Source organism: Phocoena sinus, chromosome 4 (genome assembly GCF_008692025.1).
Source record: "Phocoena sinus isolate mPhoSin1 chromosome 4, mPhoSin1.pri, whole genome shotgun sequence".
NCBI classification, from domain to species: domain Eukaryota; kingdom Metazoa; phylum Chordata; class Mammalia; order Artiodactyla; family Phocoenidae; genus Phocoena; species Phocoena sinus.
Window position 1 is genome coordinate 84,541,921 of NC_045766.1, and position 25,143 is coordinate 84,567,063.

The window sequence follows — 25,143 nt, forward strand, 5'->3', positions numbered from 1 at the left end:
CACTGTTGACATCCTAGAGATGCACTCAGATCAGCTGACTCAAACCAGCCACACTCACAAGCTGCATGTACATGCTCCGTAGTAAATATACTAATGCATAGAAGGGGAACGATCTTTTCTAATCATCAGAATTCGTTCATCCTACCTGGAGAACCTGAATATTCAGGTACCTGGATACCTTGGAAATCAGACTAGTAATCAGAAATTTGCATGATAAGCATGAAGTCAGAGCAAAGGTAGACAGTTTTAAAGGAAAAACTACTGTGACACTGATGGAGCCTGATGATTCATCTCTGTCCTATCTTTGTACATTTCTCTAGTGGTCAAAGTCTGCCTCTGTGACTTTGCTTTTCTGGCCTAAGTCTTAAGTTCTTGGCCTAAGTCTGGCCAAGCCCGCTTCAGACCAACACATTCTTTCTTTATATATACTAATACAATCAGTAAACTGTTTTAAATCCTTTTTTCCCCAACCCACTTGAGGAATAGGATACTCTCCTGTCATCCTTCAACTAGAGAGTCCCAAAATAGAAGATGGAGTGACATGTATCAAAATTGGAAGACGGTGGGTCTGTATACATTGACAAAACACCCCTCATAACCTCCTCCCTAATTCTGACACATGCCTCCTACTTCTGGCCTTTGGGAATAAGCCTGAAAGCCATTCTGTCTCTTTAAGCTTTAGAATTTAAAATGAGCGCAGATTTCTGCTCTGTTAGGCCCCGGATTTAAACATCTACTCTCAATATGTACTCTTAAATTTCCATGGAGAGCTAGCTTCCCAGTAGCCCCCGTGTACTGGCAAGAGATACCACTATTACATCTCTCAGAGAAAAAAATAGTACAAAAAGAACAATTTCATTCTGTACACATCCTGCCTGTATTATTAGCATGAGTAATCCTAAATCTAATAATATGATAATATCACTAGAAACATAAAAGTATTAATGAGGCTGGAGTGGTGGGCTGGGGCCAGATCATACAGTCTCTATAAACAATTAAAAATCTTTATCCAAGGGTGATGGGTATTAAGCAGGAAGCTAACATTAGCAGGTATGCATTTTTTTTTCAAAAAAAGATGAGTTTGGTTTAGTATTGTTCAGAGGTCAAAAAACTGTTTCTGTAAAAGACCATAGAGTAAATATTTCAGGCTTTGTGGTCCATTTAGTCTCTGTTGCAACTATTCAAGTCTGCCTCTGTAGTGTGAAACCAACCACAGACAACACATAAAGAATGAGCATGGCTGTGTTTCAATACAATTTTATTAATGGACACTGAAATTTGAATTTCATATAATTGTCAGGAAATATAAATGTAAAACCACTCCTACTTTGTGGACCATACAAAAACAGGCGGGAAGACTGTCTGGCTCCGACACAAAACATGGAAGGGGGCGGGGCTTAAACTCAAACAAAATGTGGAGGGCTTGAGTGGGGAAGGGCTGAGAGGTTCTTTATAAAGACAGTAAACATCAATTGTTTGTAACCGAAAATGGAGCTGCCACAGTCTCCTGGCCTCACAAATCTCAAATAGTCAATGTGCTATCTGCAAGAAGGGTGCTAAACTCAAAGGTTGTGAACTAAGCTGAAGTGCTATTAATTACAGCATGAATGACATGGTGACAGTTTAGACACATGTCTAAACATTGAAGACTTATGGTAAGCTAACTCAAATACCTGAAATAAACTGTCCTTTCTGAAGCAATGCATCAGAGGAACCTTACGAATGAAAAACAAATGTACTTTTAAAAGCATTCTTTCTCAAAGGCAATATATTTGCCTCCAGCTTTTTCCCCTTTTGTAGATTTATCTTACTGGAGAATTAAATAAAACACACACACAGATTTAAAATCACTCTATTGTCTTAATCAATCTTACTGGAATAGTCTTTTATCTAGATTAATATGCTATACCTTTAAGGCTTTATTACGCAAACAGCAAGCAAAAGTAACACATATTTACTTTTACTCTCAAATTCCCTAATTAAAAGTAAACATGATTATAATATTCTGAACTTAAATTCCCTAAAATAGTTTGAATATATACAAAATTTATTATTCAAGTTACTTGTGTTGTTTTCTAGAATTTTGTAGTTAGGCTGTGTATTTTATGAATTTTGGTTTTTACCTTCTCTTTTAAAAAATAGTATTACAAAAGATCAAGGAATCTAACCAATGTGGCTTTATCACTTTAAAAAACTAGAAGACAACTGAGGCTCGTAAAATTACAGACAATACTAAGACTACACCAAGCACCTAGCACTACGCCTGGCACCTAACACTTCCTAAGTGGGAGTTACTATTATTGTTATACATATTACCATGTTAAAAAGAATTGTTCTTCAAAGATTACTAGAAGAACACAGGAAGGGTAGCTTTGTTGTTGATTTTGTTTTCTAATTCCTTTTCTGGGTGGATTCTACAGTGTTCAATATTCCAATTAGGACAGTTTTAAACCTGACATCTCACCTTCAACTTTCATTAAGTCTGTATAGTACTTAACATATAGTATATGCATAAACATTGAGTTTTCTCATAGTATAGAGCAGAAATGGTAACCGTTCTCTTTATTAAAATGAGAGTATAGCGATATTCCCTGGCGGCGCAGTGGTTAAGACTCCGCACTTTCACTGCCGAGGCTGCGGGTTCAATCACTGGTGGGGGAACTAAGATCCCGCAAGCTGAGCAGCATGGCCAAAAAATTTTTTTAAAAAAAGGGTATAGTGTCCCCTTGAAATAGAGTTGCATGTTCAATGTTAAAGATAACCAAATAATCCAAAGATCTGAAGGGTATAACTACAGTAAAGATGGTGATACTCCTCGTGTACACATCAAGAACACGGGTGACATGAGGATCTTTTCAAAGACGCTTAGATTTTACTCCCAGCCAGCATACAAGACATTTCTTGGCTATGGTAGCCTCAGAAGTAGTCTGGAATTCCCTCTCTTTCTCCCACTTCAAAGAGCTTTATTTTTTCTTCTTTTTTCATTAAATTTCAGATCTCAGTTTCTCCCCGGCTCATCTGTAAGCCTGAACTTTATCATTTCCCAGGAGGTATTTGTTTTCGTGAGGATGCATCCCAACTTACCCCAGTGTGGTAAGCGCAAAAGTGATTTGCAGAGGACACTCTGATCTAGGGTATAACCAAACGTAGGCTGCATAGCAGTCTTTGGTTCCTTGTTAGCATGAGAACGCACCTGGGGGATTCCCAGAGTACTCGAAAAAAACTGGTATTTGGGGGAAGGGTTAGCCATGCCATGTCCCTAGAGCAACACTGGTAGGGCAGAGTGGAGCTGCGGGGGGCTCATGCCTTAGCACATCTGCTCCGTGCTCTCCCAGGTGGCTGCCATGCACCGCTGGACCTGGCACTCGCGGGCCCACCGCCCTAAGCATCTCCCAGGTTAGGAGCATGGGCATGGGGAGACTGGGCACCCAAACTCCTAGAAAGACTCAAGGGGGTGGGGGGAGCTTGGGCTTGGGGCTGCCCTGCCAGCCTTAAACGTTCCCTTAAGGAGGGAGGAGGGTCTGTGCTTGGCAAGTTCCCCCACACCCACCCACTTCTCTTCTCCATCTCCCAACTTCCAGATCACCTTGAGTCCCCCAGCACTCCTGCAAAGTGAAAGCATCCAAGCAGAGCACTGTTTGAAACACCCAGACCTCAGCAGCTGCCTGAAAAACTGGAAGTCATTCAATCCTAAGAGCCCTTAAGCAAAAGCTGTGCACTCCAGTGAGAAGCTGAGCTGGGTAGCAGGGAGGAAAGGAGGTCAAGTTTCTGCCAGTGGTGTTTAAGCTCCTGCTGCAAAGAAGGAGCCTTTCTTATCAGCTGGAAATCTCTACTCTTCCCCCAAACCATTTTTTAAAAAAGTAACAGTTTTACTGAGCTATAATTTACATACCATAAAGTTCACTTTTCTAAAAGCATACAGTATGGATGTTCCTTAAAAAAACTAAAAATACAGCTACCATATGATCCAGCAATCCCAATCCTGGGCATATAATCCAGGGAAAACCAAAATTTGAAAAGATACATGCACCCCAATGTTCATTGCAGCAAGATTTACAATAGCCAAGACATGGAAGCAACCTAAATGGCTATCAACAGAGGAAGGGATAAAGAAGATGTGGTACCTATATATAATGGAATATTAATCAGCCATAAAAAACAATGAAATAATGCCATTTGCAGCAATATGGATGGACCTAGAGATTATCATACTAAGTGAGGTAAGTCAGACACAGAAAGACAAATACCATATGATATCACTTACATGTGGAATCTAAAAACTGATACAAATGAACTTACAAAACAGATTCACAGATTTAGAAAACAAACTTATGTTTATCCAAGGGGAAAGATGGTGGGGAGGGAAAAATTAACAGTTTGGGATTAACAGATACACATTACTATATATAATATAGATAATCAACAAGCACCTACTGTATAGCACAGGAAACTCTACTCAATACTCTGTAATAACCTATATGGGAAAAGAATCTGAGAAAGAATAGATACATGTATTTGTATTGGTATAACTAAATCACTTTGCTGTACGCCGGAAACTAACACAACATTGTAAATCAACTATACTCCAATAAAAAATAAAAATCTTTTTTAAAGTTTCAACAAAATAATGGCTATAGAGAAATAAGTGTCTGTTTAAAAACTTTTTTTAAATAACAAATAACAGCTTTACTAAGCTATAATTCACATACCATAAAATTCACTTTTCTAAAAGCATACAATTCAGTAGTATTTAGCATATCCTGAGTTGTACAACTATCACTATGAATTTTAGAATATTTTCATCAACCCAAAAAGGTGGCCAAATTCATTAGCAGTCACTCCTCATTCCTCCCTCCCCCTGGCAACAAATTTATTTTCAACTTCTATTTGCCTATTTGCCTATTCTGGACATTTAATTTGCCTATTCTGGACATTTAATAAAAACAGAATCATACAATATGTGTTCATTTGGGACTGGCTTCTTTCACATAGCATAATGTTTCAAGATTTACCATGTTGTACCATGTATCAGTAATTCACTCCTTTTTATTGCTGAATAATATTCCATTTTATGAATATACATTTTATATATTTTTATGTATACTTTCATCTGTTGATGTTTCTATTTTTGGCCACTATGAATAATGCTATGAATATTTGACTGCAAGATTTTGTGTGAACATATGCTTTCAATTTTCTTGCATACAGCCCTAGAAATGGAATTGCTGGGTCATATGGTAGCTCTATATTCAACATTTTGAGAAACTACCAAACTGTTTTTCAAATTTTTCAAAGTTTTACAATGCCACCAGCAATGCATGAGGGCTCTATTTTATCTACATCTTCAACATGAGGTAATGTCTGTCTTTTTATTTTAGCCATCCCAGTGGGTGTGAAGTGGTATCTCACTGTGGTTTTGATTTATGTTTCTCTAACAGCTAATGACACTAAGCATCTCTGCATGCACTTGGTTATTTGTATATGTTCTTTGGAGAAATTACAATTCAAATCCTTTGCCCACTTTTTAATTGGTTATTTGTCTTTTTCTTGTTGAGTTGTAAGAATTCTTTATATACTCTTAACTTGCACATATTTCCTCTCCAGATATATAACTCTGGATGCAAATACCTTATCAGATATATAACTTGCAGATATCTTCTCCATGTGTTAGTTGCCCTTTCCCTCTCTTGATGGACTCCTTCAAACACAAAGTTTTTAATTTTGATGAAATCCAATTTATCTATTTTTTTCCTTCGTCACTTGAGCTTTTGATGTCATATCTAAGAAACCATTGTCTAATCCAAAGGTTATGAGTATTTATACCTACAGTTTCTTCTGAGAGTTTTATACTTTTAGACCTTGCATTTAGGTCTGTGATCCATTCTGAGTTAATTTTTGTATATGGTATGAAGTAGGGGTTAAAATTCATTTTTTGCATGTTGATATCTAGTTATTCCAGCACCATTTGGTAAAAAGACTATTTATTCCCCACTGAATTATCTTGGTAACCTTGTCAAAAATCAATTTATGATTGATAATTAATTTTAAGATTTTATTTCTAGATTCTCAATTCTATGCCATTAATCTATGTCTAGACTTTTGCCAGGTATACTGCCTTGATTACTGCAGGTTTGTAGTAAACATTGAAATCAAGAAGTGTTAAGCCCTCCAATATTATGAAACAAATTGTATTCCCCCAAATTCACATGCTGAAGCTCCAACCCCCAATATGACTATACTTGGAGACAGAGATTTTAAGGAGGAAATTAAGGTTAAATGACGTTGCTATGGTCCGAATTGCGTCGCCCCCAAATCCGTATGTTGAAACCCCAACTCCCAATGTATTTGGCGATGGCGCCTTTGGGTTCCAGAACTCTAAGAAAATAAATTTCTATTGTTTAAGTCATTCAGTCTATGGCATTTTTTAAATGGCAGACCTAACAGACTAATTCATCCAACTTTGTTCTTCTTTTTCAAGATTGTTCTTGCTATTCTGGGTACCTTGCATTTCCATATGAGTTTTAGAATCTACTTCTCAATTTCTACAAAAATGCCAGTTGGTATTCTGATACGCATTGCACTGAATCTGCAGATTAATTTGGGGAGTACTGCCATCTTAACAATATTAAGTCTTCTAATCCATGATCATAAGATTCTTTTCATTTACTTAAGTCTCAATTTCTTTCACCTATGTCCAGTAGCTTTCAGTGTACGTGTCTTATACTTCTGTTAAATTTATTCCCAAGTATTTTATTCTTTTTTGATGCTATTGTAAATGAATTTTTTTTAATTTCTATTATCAGATTGTTTATTGTGAATGTATAGAAATATAAGTAATCTGTATTTTGATCATGCATTCTGCAACATTACTGAACTTATTTATTGGTTCTTGCACATTTTTATTGGTTTTCGTAGGATTTGATATACACAAAAACATGTCATCTGTCAATGGAGATACTTTTATTTCTTCATTTTTTTTTTTTGGAAATGACAGATCTTTCTTAGAGCTTTTATTCAATTCATGTTGTGTATATCTCTATAGTATATAAAATAGATACATGTGTTGAAATATAAACTTACCAAAGAGAACTTATCTCCTGGCAGTTCTTCTGTTTGAACAACTAAAATAAATAGTCCCTAAAATTTTTTTTTTAATTTTTTTAATTAATTTTATTTTTTTTATATAGCAGGTTCTTATTAGTCATCAATTTTATACACATCAGTGTATACATGTCAATGCCAATTGCCCAATTCATCACACCACCAGCACCACCCCCGTGGCTTTCCCCCTTGGTGTCCATATGTTTGTTCTCTACATCTGTGTCTCAACTTCTGCCCTGCAAACTGGTTCATCTGTACCATTTTTCTAGGTTCCACATACATGCATTAATACAATAATGCAATATTTGTTTTTCTCCTTCTGACCTACTTCACTCTGTATGACAGTCTCTAGATCCATCCACGTATATACAAATGACTCAATTTCGTTCCTTTTTATGGCTGAGTAATATTCCATTGTATATGTACCACATCTTCTTTATCCATTCACCCACCGATGGGCACTTAGGTTGCTTCCATGACCTGGCTATTGTAAATAGTGCTGCAATGAATATTGGGGTGCATGTGTCTTTCTGGATTATGGTTTTCTCTGGGTATATGCCCAGTAGTGGGATTGCTGGATCATATGGTAATTCAATTTTCAGTTTTTTAAGGAACTTCCATACTGTTCTCCATAGTGGCTGTACCAATTCACATTCCCACCAACAGTGCAAGAGGGTTCCCTTTTCTCCACACTCTCTCCAGCATTTGTTGTTTGTAGATTTTCTGATGATGCCCATTCTAACTGGTGTGAGGTGATACCTCATTGTAGTTTTGATTTGCATTTCTCTAATAATTACTGATGTTGAGCAGCTTTTCATGTGCTTCTTGGCCATCTGTATGTCTTCTTTGGAGAAATGTCTATTTAGGTCTTCTGCCCATTTTTGGATTGGATTGTTTGTTTCTTTAATATTGAGCTGCATGAGCTGTTTACATATTTTGGAGATTAATCCTTTGTCCATTGATTCATTTGCAAATATTTTCTCCCATTCTGAGGGTTGTCTTTTCGTCTTGTTTATGGTTTCCTTTGCTTTGCAAAAGCTTTTAAGTTTCATTAGGTCCCATTTGTTTATTTTTGGTTTTATTTCCATTACTTCTAGGAGGTAGATCAAAAAAATTCTTGCTGTGATTTATGTCAAAGAGTGTTCTTCCTATGTTTTCCTCTAAGAGTTTTATAGTGTCCGGTCTTACATTTAGGTCTCTAATCCATTTTGAGTTTATTTTTGTGTACAGTGTTAGGGAGTGTTCTAATTTCATTCTTTTACATGTAGCTGTCCAGTTTTCCCAGCACCACTTACCGAAGAGACTGTCTTTTCTCCATTGTATATCTTTGCCCCCTTTGTCATAGATTAGTTGACCATAGGTGCATGGATTTATCTCTGGGCTTTCTATCTTGTTCCATTGATCTGTTTCTGTTTTTGTGCCAGTACCATATTGTCTTGATTACTGTAGCTTTGTAGTATAGTCTGAAGTCAGGGAGTCTGATTCCTCCAGCTCCGTTTTTTTCCCTCAAGACTGCTTTGGCTATTCAGGATCTTTTGTGTCTCCATACAAATTTTAAGGTTTTTTGTTCTAGTTCTGTAAAAAATGCCATTGGTAATTTGATAGGGATTGCACTCAATCTGTAGATTGCTTTGGGTAGTAGAGTCATTTTCACAATATTGATTCTTCCAATCCAAGAGCATGGTATATTTCTCCACCTGTTGGTATCACCTTTCATTTCTTTCACCAGCATCTTATAGTTTTCTGCATACAGGTTTTTTGTCTCCCTAGGTAGGTTTATTCCTAGGTAGTTTATTCTTTTTGTTGCAGTGGTAAATGGGAGTGTTTCCTTAAATTCTCTTTCAGATTTTTCATCATTAGTGTACAGGAATGCAAGAGATTTCTGTATATTAATTTTGCATCCTGCAACTTTACCAAATTCATTGATTAGCTCTAGTAGTTTTCTGGTGGCATTTTTACGATTCTCTATGTATAGCATCATGTCATCTGCAAACAGTGACAGTTTTATTTCTTCTTTTCTAATTTGGATTACTTTTATTTCTTTTTCTTCTCTGATTGCCATGGCTAGGACTTCCAAAACTATGTTGAATAATAGTGGCGAGAGTGGACATCCTTGTCTTGTTCCTGATCTTAGAGGAAATGCTTTCAGTTTTTCACCATTGAGAATGATGTTTGCTGTAGGTTTGTCTTATATGGCCTTTATTATGTTGACGTAGGTTCCCTCTATGCCCACTTTCTGGAGAGTTTTTATCATAAATAGGTGTTGAATTTTGTCAAAAGCTTTTTCTGCATCTATTGAGATGATCATATGGTTTTTATGCTTCAATTTGTTAATATGGTGTATCACATTGATTGATTTGCATATATTGAAGAATCCTTGCATCCCTGGGATAAATCCCACTTGATCATGATGTATGATCCTTTTAATGTGTTGTTGGATTCTGTTTGTTAGTATTTTGTTGAGAATTTTTGCATCTCTATTCATCAGTGATATTGGACTGTAATTTGCTTTTTTTGTAGTATCTTTGTCTGGTTTTGGTATCAGCATGATGGTGGCCTCATAGAATGAGTTAGGGAGTGTTCCTTCCTCTGCAATTTTTTGGAAGAGTTTGAGAAGGATGGGTGTTAGCTCTTCTCTAAATGTTTGATAGAATTCACCTGTGAAGCCATCTGGTCCTGGACTTTTGTTTGTTGGAAGATTTTTAATCACAGTTTCAATTTCATTACTTGTGATTGGTCTGTTCATATTTTCTGTTTCTTCCTGGTTCAGTCTTGGGAGGTTATACCTTTCTAAGAATTTGTCCATTTCTTCCAGGTTGTCCATTTTATTGGCATAGAGTTGCTCGTAGTAGTCTTTTAGGATGCTTTGTATTTCTGTGGTGTCTGTTGTAACTTCTCCTTTTTCATTTCGTATTTTATTGATTTCAGTCCTCTCCCTCTTTTTCTTGATAAGTCTAGCTAATGGTTTATCAATTTTGTTTATCTTCTCAAAGAAGCAGCTTTTAGTTTTGTTGATCTTTGTTATTGTTTCTTTGTTTCTATTTAATTTATTTCTGCTCTGATCTTTATGATTTCTTTCCTTCTGCTAATTATGGGTTTTGTTTGTTCTTCTTTCTCTAGTTCCTTTAAGTGTAATGTTAGATTGTTTACTTGAGATTTTTCTTGTTATTTGAGGTAGGCTTGTATAGCTATAAACTTCCCTCTTAGAACTGCTTTTGCTGCATCTCATAGGTTTTGGATCCTCGTGTTTTCATTGTCATTTGTCTCCAGGCATTTTTTGATTTCCTCTTTGATTTCTTCAGTGATCTCTTGGTTATTTAGTAACGTATTGTTTAGACTCCATGTGTTTGTGTTTTTGTGTGTGTGTGTGTGTGTGTGTTTGTGTTTTATACGTTTTCTTCCCTATAATTGATTTCTAATCTCAGAGCGTTGTAGTCAGAAAAGATGCTTGATATCATTTCAGTTTTCTTAAATTTATTGAGGCTTGATTTGTGACCCAAGATGTGATCTATCCCGGAGAATGTTCCATGCGCACTGGAGAAGAAAGCATAATCTGCTGTTTTTGGATGGAATGTCCTATAAATATCAATTAAATCTATCTGGTTTATTGTGCCATTTAAAGCTTCTGTTTCCTTATTAATTTTCTGTTTGGATGATCTGTCCATTGGTGTAAGTGAGGTGTTAAAGTCCCCCACTATTATTGTGTTACTGTTGATTTCCTCTTTTACAGCTGTTAGCAGTTGCCTTATGGATAGAGGTGCTCCTATGTTGGGTGCATATATATTTATAATTGTTATATCTTCTTGGATTGATCCCTTGATCATTATGTAATGTCCTTCCTTGTCTCTTGTAACATTCTTTATTTTAAAGTCTACTTTATCTGATATGAGTATTGCTACTCCAGCTTTCTTTTGATTTCCATTTGCATGGAATATCTTTTTCCATCCCCTCACTTTCACTCTGTATGTGTCCCTAGCTCCGAAGTGGGTCTCTTGTAGACAACATATAGATGGGTCTTGTTTTTGTATCCATTCAGCAAGCCTGTGTCTTTTGGTTGGAGCATTTAATCCATTCACGTTTAAGGTAATTATCAATATGTATGTTCCTATGACCATTTTCTTAATTGTTTTGGATTTGTTTTTGTAGGTCCTTTTCTTCTCTTGTGTTTCCCACTTAGAGAAATTCCTTTAGCATTTATTGTAGAGCCTGTTTGGTGTGCTGAATTCTCTTAGCTTTTCTTTTCTGTAAAGCTTTTGATTTCTCCATTGAATCTGAATGAGATCCTTGCCAGGTAGAGTAATCTTGGTTGTAGCTTCCTCCCTTTCATCACTTTAAGTATATCATGCCACTCCCTTCTGGCTTGTAGAGTTTCTGCTGAGAAATCAGCTGTTAACCTCATGGGAGTTCCCTTGTATGCTATTTGTCATTTTTCCCTTGCTGCTTTCAATAATTTTTCTTTGTCTTTGATTTTTTCCAATTTGATTACTATGTCTCTTGGCGTGTTTCTCCTTGGATTTATCCTGTATGGGACTCTCTGTGCTTCCTGGACTTGGGTGGCTGTTTCCTTTCCCATGTTAGGGAAGTTTTCAACTATAATCTCTTCAAATATTTCCTCAGGTCCTTTCTCTCTCTCTTCTCCTTCCGGGACCCCTATAATTTGAATGTTGTTGCATTTAATGTTGTCCCTGTGGTCTCTTAGGCTGTCTTCATTTCTTTTCATTCTTTTTTCTTTATTCTGTTCTGCAGCAGTGAATTCCACCATTCCGTCTTCCAGGTCATTTATCTGTTCTTCTGCCTCAGTTATTCTGCTATTGATTCCTTCTAGTGTAGTTTTCATTTCAGTTATTGTATTGTTCATCTCTGTTTGTTCTTTAATTCTTCTAGGTCTTTGTTAAACATTTCTTGCATCTTCTCGATCTTTGCCTCCATTCTTTTTCCGAGGTCCTGGATCATCTTCACTATCATTATTCTGAATTCTTTTTCTGGAAGTTTGCCTATCTCCACTTCATTTAGTTGTCTTTCTGGGGTTTTATCTTGTTCCTTCATCTGGTACATAGCCTCTGCCTTTTCATCTTGTCTATATTTCTGTGAATGTGGTTTTTGTTCCACAGGCTGCAGGATTGTAGTTCTTGCTTCTGCTGTCTCTATTTCTTCATTTTTAATGTGGATGTCTTTTACCTCTTTTTCTTGCCTAATTTCCCTGGCTAGAACCTTCACTACAATGTTGAACAGAAGTGGCAAAAAAAGGACATCCGTGCCTTGTTCCTGACCTTAAGGTGGAAGCATTAGTCTCTCACCATTAAATATGTAGGTGTGAATTTTATCAGGCTGTTGAAATTTCCTGCTAGCCCTAGCCTGTTTTATTTTTTATCATGAAAGGATGTTGGATTCTGTCAAATATTTTTCCTGTATTAATTGAGATGATCATGTTTTTTGTCCTCTATTCTAATATAGTGTACTGCATTGATCAATTTTCATATGTTGAACAACCTTGTATAAATCATGTCATATAATCTTTTTATATGTTGCTGACTTTGGTTTGCTAATATTTTCTTGAGGATTTTTGTGTCTACATTCATAGACACAATGAACATAAATATTGGTCTTGCGATGGTCTTTGTCTGTTTTTGCTATCAAGGTAATACAGGCTTCATAGACTGAGTTGGGAAGTGTTCCCTCCTATTTAATTTTTTGGAATACTTTGTGAAAGACTGAAAGATTGGTATTAATTCTACTGTAACATTTGGCAGGATTCACCAATGAAACCATCTAGGCCTTAGCTTTTCTCTGTGGGTAGAGTTTTGATTACTAATTCAATCTCTTTCCCTGTTATAGGTCTATTCAGATTTTCTATTTCTGATTGAGTCAGTTTTAATAGTTTGTGACATTCTAGGTATTTGTCCATTTCATTTAGGTTAACTAATTTTTTGGCATACAATTGTTCATAGTATAAACCCTTTATTTTTATAAGGCTGGTAGTAATGTTACCACTTTCACTTCTGAATGTAATAATTTTAATTTTTTCTTGGTAACCCTAGCTAAAGGTTTGTCAATTTTGTTGATCTTTTCAAATAAAGAACTTTTGGTTCTGTTGAATAACACTATTTTTCTATTCTTTATTTCATACATTTCTCTTTTTAAAATAAATTTATTTATTTATTATTTTTGGTTGCATTGGGTCTTTGTTGCTGCATGCAGGCTTTCTCTAGTTGCGGTAAGCAGGGGCTGCTCTTTTTGGTGGTGTGCAGGCTTCTCTTGTTGCAAAGCACAGGCTCTAGGCACGCAGGCTTCAGTAGTTGTGGCACACAGGCTCCGTAGTTGTGGTTTGCGGGCTCTAGAGCACAGGCTCAGTAGTTGTGGGACACAGGCTTAGTTGCTCTGTGGCATGTGGGATCTTCCCAAACCAGGGATCGAACCCGTGTCCCCTGCATTGGCAGGCAGATTCTTAACCACTGCGCCACCAGCGAATTCCCATATATTTCTCTTCTAACCTTTATTATTTCCTTGCTTCTATTCGTTTTCAGTTTAGTTTCCCCTTTTTTTCTAATTTCTTAAGGTAGAAAGTTAGTTTATTGATTTGAGATCACTCTTCTTTTTAAATATAGGTGTTTATAGTTATAAATTCCCCTCCTAAGCCCTGCTGTCTTGGTATGTTGTGTTTTTGTTTTCATTTAACTCAAAGTATTTTCTAATTTCCCTTGTGATTTCTTCTTTCACCATTGGCTTTCTAGGCGTGTTATGCTTAATACCCACTTTTTTTGTGAATTTCCCAAATTTTCTTCTGTTACTGAATTCTAATTTCATTCCATTGTGATCAGAGAACACATTTTGTATTATTTCAATCCTTTTGAATTTATTAAGGCTTGTTTTATGACCTAGTGTATGGTCTATTCTGAGAATGTTCCATGTACACTTGAGAAGGATGTGTATTCTGTTTTGAGTGGAATGTTCCACAGATGTCTTTTAGTTCTAGTTATATAGTTCTGTTCATCTTCTACTTCCTTGTTGATATTCTGTCTAGTTATTCTATACATCATTGAAAGTGGGGTACTGAAATCTCCCAACTATTATTGTTAGATTGCCTATTTTTCTCTTCAGTTCTGCCAGTTTTTGTTCCATGTATCTTATTTATTTATGTTTATGTGGTGATTTATTTCTGTTCCATATATTTTAGAGTTCTCTTATTAGGTGCATATAAGTCTATAATTATTATGAATTCCAGATGGATTGACCTTTTTATTATTATAAAATATTCTTCCTTGTCTCTACTAATTTTTGTCTTCAAGCTTATTTTGTCTGATATTACTATAGTCACTTCGGCTCTCTTTTGGATATTGTTTGCATAGTATATCTTTTTCTATCCTTTTACTTCCCACCTGTTTCTATCTTTAAATCTAATGTGTCTATATATGGAATCTAAAAAAAAAAAGAAAATGGTTATGAAGAACCTAGGGGCAGGACAGGAATAAAGATACAGATGTAGAGAACAGACTTGAGGACATGGGGAGGGGGAAGGGTAAGCTGGGATGAAGTGAGAGAGTGGCATGGACATATATACACTACCAAATGTAAAACAGATAGCTAGTGGGAAGCAGCCACATAGCACAGGGAGATCAGCTCAGTGCTTTGTGACCACCTAGAGGGGTGGGATGGGGAGGGTGGGAGGGAGACGCAAGAGGGGGGAGATATGGGGTTATATGTGTATGTATAGCTGATTCACTTTGTTATAAAGCAGAAACTAACACACCATTGTAAGGCAATTATACTCCAATAAAGATGTTAAAAAAATTTTTTAAATCTAATGTGTCTCTTATAGATAGCATGTAGTTGGATCATGTTTATCTCTGCCTTCTGCTTGAGGAGTTTCATCCACTTATGTTTAACGATTTAATGTAATGTCTGCTATCTTGCTATTTGTCTTCTTGCTAATGGAATGTCTGCTATCTTATTAGGTCTTTTTTGTCCCTCTATTCCTCCATTACTGCCTTCTTATGTGTTAAATAGATATTTCTAGTGTGCCATTTTCATTCCCTTTATGTTTCTTTTACCATATTTTGGATGGTAAGTTATTATTAAGTTATTTTCTTGGTGGTTACTCTGGGGATTACAATTAACATCTTAACTTGTAACAATGGATTTTGTTTTGCTTCAAGTTTCTTCTTGGATTTGAATAGTCTAGTCAAAATTAACCACAGAAAAATAAAAAAGAGCTTTCAACTCACAAACACTGTTTAGGTACACACTGGGAGGTTGCTATTATAACAAGCACCAGCCTCTGGTATGAACACTTACCTTGTCTAACAGTACGTTCTGCCACAACCTAAAGATACTGAGGTAACTTCTATCCCTGGCAGCAAAAGATGTGAAGAAAAACTGCAAAGACAAATAATAGGACAATTTTAATGTCATGGAAAAAAAAGGGAAAGTATCTGTCATGACAGTCTGCTGTGACTTGATATGGTCAAAGCAAACTAGTAGGTCACAATTGCCTACTTTATATACTAATTTTTGTTAAACTTTTCATTATAATAGAAAAAAACCACGTAACTGGTGCATGAACAAGGTGTCTTTTAAAATTGTACCTTACAGCAAAATAACTTTATCAATATTTACTAGAGAAAGGAGCTTGAACTGGGTAGCTATTTACATTCATTGTAGTTTAATTATTAAAATCAATCTAAATAAACTTATGAAAAAAATTAAAATTTTATTTATCCTGAACTTTGCAGAGAGATATAATTTGGTGGCCGTTTAAGCCAAATATACACAAAGAATAAGAGAAAACTGCAAGTGGACTTCAGAGATAGATTTATTTTAAGGATCCTAATTTAAAATTATATCATCTTTCATAGTCTTCTAAAAAAATCCAGAAATACATAATCTCAATTAATGATAGATATATAACACCCATGTTAACACTAAACTTTGCTTTCAATGTTGTATAAGAAAAATAGCATACTTCAATCTATAATTCCATGTTTGCTTTTAGCCCCATCTCTTCCTCTGCATGTAAATGATTTTTGCAAAGTCGTATCTTATAATAGGCTTTTATGAGAAAATATGACAAGTGGCAGCACTAAATACAGTCTCTCAGTGGACTGTCTCTTCTGATCCCCCAGTTAGTGACTTTGCATGATTGACTGGCTATTTTTAGGAATGAGAAAGCTCAGTTCCATTTTTGATTTATTAAATAAAATGCCAAACAAAATAGTATTTGAGGTGTTTATATTTTTCATAGAAAGGTTTTAAAGTAATATTTTTCCAGTTAATAAACTGAAACCTAGTTTATATAATATTCTTCAAAAAGCAAAACTTTTTATCATGGGGATATATCTAGGAGCTCTTCCAAACACAATTACACATATAATATTGTGACCTAATGATCACTATTTACTACCCTTTATCTCCTTTTCTTAGACCAAATTTTAATAATCTTACAACCCTGTATGTAGATATATAGATAAGAAAAATCTCCTTCCTAGTCCATCTCTTTTTCACCATGGTGTTATGCTTATTATTCCCACTGCTTAAACTAAATACTTTGCTATGAACTTTATCCACTCTTATATACCAAAACCACATTCTCAACTCCCGTACACTCCCATCTTTCTGGGCAATCCATGTAAATTACCATCTTATTTTATTCCTTGTTAGATATCCAACTTCAAAAATTTACTAATAGGGCTTCCCTGGTGGCGCAGTGGTTGAGAGTCCGCCTGCCGATGCAGGGGACACGGGTTCGTGCCCCGGTCCGGGAAGATCCCACATGCCGCGGAGCGGCTGGGCCCGTGAGCCATGGCCGCTGAGCCTGCGCGTCCGGAGCCTGGGCTCCGCAACGGGAGAGGCCACAGCGGTGAGAGGCCCGCGTACGGCAAAAAAAAAAAAAAATTTACTAATATATCTTGCTTCTATAATAACCTTAGAGAGTTCCCTGGTTGCCTAGTGGTTAGGATTCCAGGCTTTCACTGCCGTGGCCTGGGTTCAGTCCCTGGTTGGGGAACTGAGATCCCATAAGTTGTGCAGCACAGCCAAATAATAAATAATAATTATTATAATAATAACCTTAATTTGTGAGGAGTTCTGCATAATAACATCTCTAAGCTGCTGGGGCATAGAACGTATGCTAGAAACGAAAACAACGAAAAGTACAGTGATTAACCTTCCCTTAACCATACAGTGCATGGAGGGATAAATACTTAGTGTAGACTTTTTTTCTCCATGATGATGGTAAAAGAGATCACTGAATCAATACAGTGAGGTAGTTAGGGCCAGTGTCTCTGCAATTGAACTACCTGGGTTCATATCCTGGTTCTACCACTCAGTTCTATGACTTTGAGTCACTTTTATTTTCTTTAGTTTCCTCATCTACAAAATGAGAATAATTTCAGTAGCAAATTTTTGTGAGAACTAAATGAGAAAATACATGTAAAAAAAAGTTACCACAATATTTAGAACAAGTATGTTCGGCAAATACTAGCTGTGGTTATCATTATTAAAATTTAAATGCTTGGCCTTCCCTGGCGGCGCAGCGGTTGAGAGTCCGCCTGCCGATGCAGGGGACACGGGTTCGTGCCCCGGTCCGGGAAGATCCCACATGCCGCGGAGCGGCTGGGCCCGTGAGCCATGGCCGCTGAGCCTGCGCGTCCGGAGCCTGTGCTCCGCAACGGGAGAGGCCACAGCAGTGAGAGGTCCGCGTACCGCAAAAAAAAAAAAAAAAAAAAGAATAAGCTTATTTTAGGTCTTGTTCCCTTCCTGAACAGTTTGGCCCTAAAGCTGTTTAGCAGAACAGAGGAAAGCAAGGCATCCACGCTAGAGGTAAGGGCAGGGGCGGAGGAGCTGCAGTAGCCCAAAGCAGCGTGTCAGCACCAGAGAAGAATGAGGAGGTTGTCCTTGTAGAAGGGCTGCCCTGTGTGGAGTATCAGAGCCCAAGCAGGGTGAGGAGAGCTTTTTCAGGATGAGAGCCCTAGTGTGGTGGTGGGATGGGCAGCAACCTGATTCTACGTGTCAGAAATCAAGTGTAGGGAAGGGGCGGCAGAGGAGATGAAGATGCGTTACATACAGGTCCACTGATCAAAGTAAATATATTAAGGATAATGGGAGCCTGGTTTCTCTCAGTCAGGGAAGGGAGTTACAAATACAAAAGGAGAGGGATTTCCCTGGCAGTCCAGTGGTTGAGACTCCACGTTCCCAATGCAGGGGGCATGGGTTCCATCCCGGTCAGGGAACTAAGATCCCACATGCCACATGGTGCAGCCAAAAAAAAAAGAAGGGGAAAAGTAAAAATAACTCTGTGTTGTTGGACTAGAATTAGAGGTATTCATGTGAATTGGTGATTTAGCATTCATAGATAGACAGATAAACGTAGATGTATAAGTGGGAATATACATGTGCGTATTATGTATATAGGTGTGTAATTTATATATATATATATTGTATATCCCCTTGTTCTGCCCAATTAGAGGGCTCAAACAGTGATACCCTATAGCAATGAACAAACTGGCTTCTAAATATCAGTGTTCCCCAAAAGAAAACAGGACTTCTTGGAGAAATGGCTGATTCCAGGACTGAGGCAGAGAAAACCTGTAACATCTTGTGCTAAAAAGCAAGGAAGTGCTCAAATAATGCTGAGGATGGTCAAAAGGACACCGGAGCCAGCTTGAGGGGGCTCCCACTGGCCAAATTTGGGACAATTTGAGCATCAAAATAAATAATGACAGCAATGGATTATAATTCATTGAATAAAATAAGAAGCTATGAGGTCATATTGATATAAGTAAATAAATGAATACATTTTATGAGGCATAGTATATTTACATAGTTTCAAAGTAGTTGACCACAAAACATTATTACAAAGGAACACAGACTAACTTTACAGTAAAATCTGGCAGACACCACCTTATTCAAGTGATCAAAGTGAATATCACCAGTAATGGTAGAAATTAAATCATGCACCACTTGATAGGATGCAATGGAAAGAAGAGAGTATCACTTCTGTGTTATTTCTGTCAAAATTGTATAACTTAAACTTAATCATAAGAAAATATCAGACAAACACAATTGAGGGATATCCTACAAAATAACTCACCTATAATCTTTAGAAACATCAAGGGCACAAAAGTTAAGGCAAGACTAAGGGACTAGTCCAGAATAAGGAAATTAAAGAGCATGACAGCTAAATGTAATACGTATTTCTGAACTGGGCCTATTTGCTATAAAGGATTTTATTGGGATAATTGAGGAAACCGAAGCGGGTTTGAGAACTGAGCAGTGATAATGATCAATGTTAATTTCTTGAATTTGATGGTCATGTTGTGGTTATGCAGGAGAATGTCTTTGTTAGAAATACATGCTACATTTTCTTTAAACACATATTAGGTTCATTTCCAACTGCCATCTTTTTGGGGGATGAAAAACTCCCTAGCTGAAATATGTTTGCTAATAAAATTAAACTGTAAAAATGTTTTGAAATTAAACTGTAAAAATGTTTTAAAAAAAAAAGAAATACATGATAAACTATCTGGGATCATGTCTGGAGTGATAAGTCTTCAGAGTGACAACTTATTCTCAAATAGTTCAGAGGGGAAAAGTTCTTTGTACTGTACCTGGCAGTGTTCTGTAGGGATGAGATTGTTTAAAAAGAAAACTGAAAGCGCATGTGAAAGAAACTTTACAAGATTAAAAAGTATCATCATAATGATTCAATCTCATGATCGTGTTTCTCTCCCCTCTCCCCTGCTCTCTTTCCTCTTCTCTCTTTCATTTCCTTCCTTCCTTCCTCCTTTCCTTCCTTTCTTCCTTCTTCTTCTCCTTCATTCCCTTCCATACTTTCCTTTTTTCCTTCCTTCCTTCCTTATTTCTTTTTCTTTCTCAGCATTATGCCTCTTATGTCACATACAGAGCCCGTATCAATTTTCCAGGTGGGTAGAAAAAGATTCTTCATACCAAGAAATGATGGATATTGTAGGTGGATAATAAAAATGATGGCAATTAAAGAAAATCCCCATTCTAAAAAAGATTGTAGTGATTATGTGTTTATTTGTATGCTACCAAATCTCTGTTCACTCTGGTTTTTATTAGTCGCTATTGTGCAGGTATTATTGACCAAACAACGATCATGGAATTATAGGGTATTTAGAAATAATAAGGATATTTGCTAAGGCTTATCCTACCTACCTCTTATAATGAAGAAATGAAAAATATGGGAGAAATTTCTCTGTAAACTATAAACTACAAAAAATTTTAGCAGTCATTTAAAGTTAGTCACCAATAAGTATTTAAGTATACAGAAATCTAGTATTAAATACTATTAAATATTCCTAACTTCAAGAAGAATTGCTTACATTCCCAACATTGATGATCAGTATGAGGCAGATTTTCTCCACATTATGTTACAAGGCAAAGGTAGAAAAGTTTTTCACCTTTTCACCCTCTGTAAAGATCTGGATAGCATTTGGGATGAGTCGAGCGGTCTTCTCCTTGGTCATAAAGGTTATGTTCTTTAAGGCAATAGAAATCTAAACACAAAAAAAAAGGATAAAAAAATTGCAAAACGAATTTCTCAGAAACATACACAACACAAAATACCAAGTATTACATCAATCTAGTCCAGAATATTCAGGTGAAAAACCTAAAGGAGTTAATAAGCACATGCCCGCATTCTCCGAGATAAAAACGGTGAACAGATATTCTTCCCTTCAGTAATTTCCTCCATCAGCTCCTATACCTAATATTAGGATAAAGTGTGAAAAGACACATGGGTATTTATGTTCCACATTAACACACACAAAGACACACAAATACACACAAAAAATTCAGACAGTCTGTCACATAAGACATGCTTTTGGCAGCCAAAAGGAGGTATGTTCAAGCTTTTTTCAACCTGAAATCTCTCTTCCCAACTACATTAAATATATACAAATGGAGTTCAATGTATTAAGAAAAATATATTACACACTTATACTACACATAAATATATTTAGATGTATACAAGTATAGATAAATACATGTAACTTACTTTGAAATCTAAAGTACATTGTTTTCAGAAGGACTGTATACATTTCTATCTATGCAACTATTTTTATCAGCAAATCAAATGAAAATACATCTTACTGTAGTTTCCCATCTGAAGATGTTGCTATAGAAACATAGCCAGTTTTCTGAAAGGTATAGTCGTCCCTGAAGTAAAATGTCCCTCTGAAGAGCACAAGCATAATCTACATTAAAAAATAATAATAATAAGGAACAGGTTAGTAACAAAAAAATGTGGCAACTTCATAAATCTTATACTACTTGAACACATGGAAAGTCATCACTTTGTTCATTAGTTCATTCATTCATTCATTCACTTATTCCTATACTTTGGGCACTATACACCAGATATTTTGCTAGTCGCTAGGGTTACCAGAAATGGACCTTTCCCTCATGGAACACTGTCTAGAGGGGAAGGCATACAATAAACAAATAGAAAAATAAGTATAATGACCAAAGTGTGGAGAAAGCTGAGAGCATATAGCAAAGGGTATACAGGTATGGGGGAGTGGGCAAGGAGAGTATACATGGAAAAGTTCTCCAGAAAAAGTAATCTATAAACTGAGATCTGAAGATCAACAAAGGGTCAGCAGGAACATGAGGGAACAGCGTGTGCAAAGGCCCTGTGGTAGAAAGAAACAACATCTTTGAGCAACTATACAAAGATAGATCTCTTGCTAGAGAAGCTGGAGAAGCTAGCTCATGTAAGGCCTCACAGGCCATGGCATAGTGTGGATTTTATGAAAAGCCATCGATGAGTTTTAAGTGGGAGGACATGATCAGATGTATGTTATTAAAGACCACTTTATTCACACTGTGAGTATGGATTCAGATAAATCAGTTGGAAATCCAGGGGGGAATTGATGGTGGCTCAGACCAAAAGATGACAGTACTAGAGAAAGAAGTAGTTAGATTCAGAGATATTTAAGGGGTAGTACTGATGGGGAATTGGTAACTAATTAGATGTTGGATGAGGGTGAGGGAGGGAGCAAGGATGACTCTAAAAATTGTATACATTTTAAGTTTAGTTTCACGTTTGATCCTCTCTACCTCAGCACTATAATCCAGCAAAATCAAGAGTGCTCTGATAAATGCCACTGTCTACAAGCAAGTTAATACCATGCCTCTAAGATTAAGACCTGTCTCTGTGACTAAAGTAAATAGCATTGCTAAATTATTAATAATATAAGATAAAAAGAGCTGCTGTGAAGAGATTTAGTTTAATTGATAAATTTTAAAACTATATAAAGTGATTAGCAATTTTAGGAAAAAGTTATTGAGGTTATGAACCTTAAAATATTTCAATTTGCTTGTGGTAAATTTCTAAGCAAACACTAAAAATAGAGCAAAGGAATGCAGTCTTTCACAATGCTTCCTTCAGCAAAACATGGATGAGAGGATGAGGGATGAGAGGATATTTAACATATATGAAAGGCCACGTAAGTCAGGCAGTCAAGCTTTATTCTAAGGTCACTGGAATACTATCCATGAAGGGTTTTAATCTGATCAGATTTGCATCTTAGAAAAACCACCATAGCTACAGTATTGAATAGATTGAAGGCACATAAGAATAGGGGAGAGACAAGTTAGAAGGTTACTGTGGTGTACACTAAATCTTTATTTCCAGATAATATTTATATTACATATATACACATATATATGTATATATATTTTTTATTTTTTTAGTTGTCTTGGCAACTCAACCTCAACATGCCCAAAATTAAAATACTTGCCTTCCTCCAACATGTTATGTCTTCCTTTGTACCACTTCTGTACCTTGCTAAAACTGTTCATATCACCCTGAATCATAGTGATTTGTTTATATGTGTTTGCTCTCCCACCACACTCCAAGTTCTTCAGAAACAGTATGGTGTGTGGCACATACTGAGTACTAATAAATATTTATTGAACTAGCCTATAATATTGTGGATTTGAAATGACAATGAGTTGTTTTTTAAAATAAAAGTTTAAATTAAATTTAAGATTCTCTGTTTCAGAAGACAGTGATCCAATATGTGGTTAAATCGAAGAACTTAAAGCGATTTGTACAGAATGATACCAATTCGATATTTTAATTTGTATAGATATGTGTGTCATTGACATTATTTCCAGATAGTACAATTATAGGTGGTTTTAGATTTCTACTTTGTAAATACCTGTATTTTCCAAATTTTATACAATGAACAAGTTTATTATAGCAGTGAGTGAGGAAAAACACAAAAAATGTAAATTTTTAAAAGCAAATATACATACTGAAAGATATCTACAAAATATTAAGCAAAATTACATATAGGTAGTAGGATCACCAATGATTTTCAATTTTTTCTTTATACATTTCTGTATGGCTTTAACGCTTTATAGTGAGTATATATCACTGTATTATCAGATTAATTTCTTTCAAGAAAGCAGTGATGAGGGCTTCCCTGGTGGCGCAGTGGTTGAGAGTCCGCCTGCCGATGCAGGGGACACGGGTTCGTGCCCCGGTCCAGGAAGATCCCACATGCCGCGGAGCGGCTGGGCCCGTGAGCCATGGCCACTGAGCCTGCGCGTCCGGAGCCTGTTGCTCCGCAACGGGAGAGGCCACAACAGTGAGAGGCCCGCGTACCGCAAAAAAAAAAAAAAAAAAAAAAAAAAGAAAGCAGTGATGAGTACAAAATATTTTATAACGGTTTCCATGAAAAGTATTTGATTTCAAGTGACAAAACTGGCAAGACACATTTGCAACAACATGTGAAAAATATTTTTTTTTTTTTTTTTTTCCTGTATGTGGGCCTCTCACTGTTGTGGCCTCTCCCGTTGTGGAGCACAGGCTCCGGATGCGCAGGCTCAATGGCCATGACCGGGGCACGAACCCGTGTCCCCTGCATCGGCAGGTGGACTCTTAACCACTGCGCCACCAGGGAAGCCCTAAAAATATCTAATTTTTTTTAATATCTAACAAGCTATTACAAGAAAAAGACAAATAACTGCTAGAAAAATGGGCAAAGTTTATGAAAAGAAAGGTTCACAGAAAAATATAAATGATTTATAGATGTTTAACCTCCCTCATAATTAAAGAAATGCATATTTAAATACAATTTCTATCTACCAAATTTTGCTAAAGCAAAGTTCCTGAGGTGTGCCACAACAGATACTTACATACACTGTTGATGAGAATGAATATTGGTGTAGCCTTTTTGGAGGATAACTTGGCAACAGTATAAACCTTTTAAATGCTCATTACCTTTTAGTCACAATTCCACTTCAAGGAATTTAACCTACAGTACATGTGGCACATACGTGCCAAAACAAATGAACATGAAGGTTCAATGTAGCATTAGTGGTAATAGCAAGAGACAGGAAGCAATCAAAATGTCCATCAGTAGGGGATTTATTAAACAAATTATGGTACAAAATTCATTCAATTGACTGCTAGGCAGCCATTAAAAGAATGAAGTGGATCCATAAGTAGCGCTAATAGAGCTCTAAACAAGACTGAAAACAGTAAGCACAGTGTGCTCCCATTTAAGTTCTCTTATATTCCTCTTGATATACATACAGAAAATTTCTGGAAATATACATAAGAAATTGCTAAAAGTGGTTATCACCCAGGAAGAAGGTCAGAGTGGTCTTGGGTGAAATGATCTTTCACTTTTTTACCATACACTCTATTATCGTGAGACTATATTACATTCCAATCTTTTTAAAAATTTTGATTCATTTCTTTGATATTTAAAGAACTAAACTGAACTCTCTAGAAATTCAGTTACATTGAATTGAATATTAACCAACAGCACCAGAAATCTGAGAAATTCCCATGAATAAATGGTTTAAATGAAATATGTACTAAAACTAAAGCCAACTTCAAACTAAAGTATTTTGATGGTAAAGAATCTATATTATACTTATAGCAAAAATAAAGCACTTTTGTAAGTTCTGTGACTAAAATTTTCCTCTTAAGGCCTATTTCAAAAAAATTCTACCTGAAAGACTATATGAATAATGATAAAGCCCTAAAAGATTTTATAAAATTGC

At 36.2% G+C, this 25,143-nt stretch overlaps 1 protein-coding gene across 1 annotated transcript in view; it reads right to left on the reverse strand.

Moving 5' to 3' along the window:
- The window catches only part of GRAMD1C (GRAM domain containing 1C), an 82,443-nt gene that overhangs the window by 35,453 nt on the left and 21,847 nt on the right, over nt 1-25,143 (reverse strand). The window contains exons 3-5 of the mRNA XM_032631643.1: nt 21,211-21,314; nt 20,520-20,615; nt 15,394-15,474 (exon numbers count right to left, since the gene is read on the reverse strand). Coding sequence (XP_032487534.1) covers nt 15,394-15,474; nt 20,520-20,615; nt 21,211-21,314 — 281 coding nt within the window. The remainder of the gene's footprint in view (nt 1-15,393; nt 15,475-20,519; nt 20,616-21,210; nt 21,315-25,143) is intronic.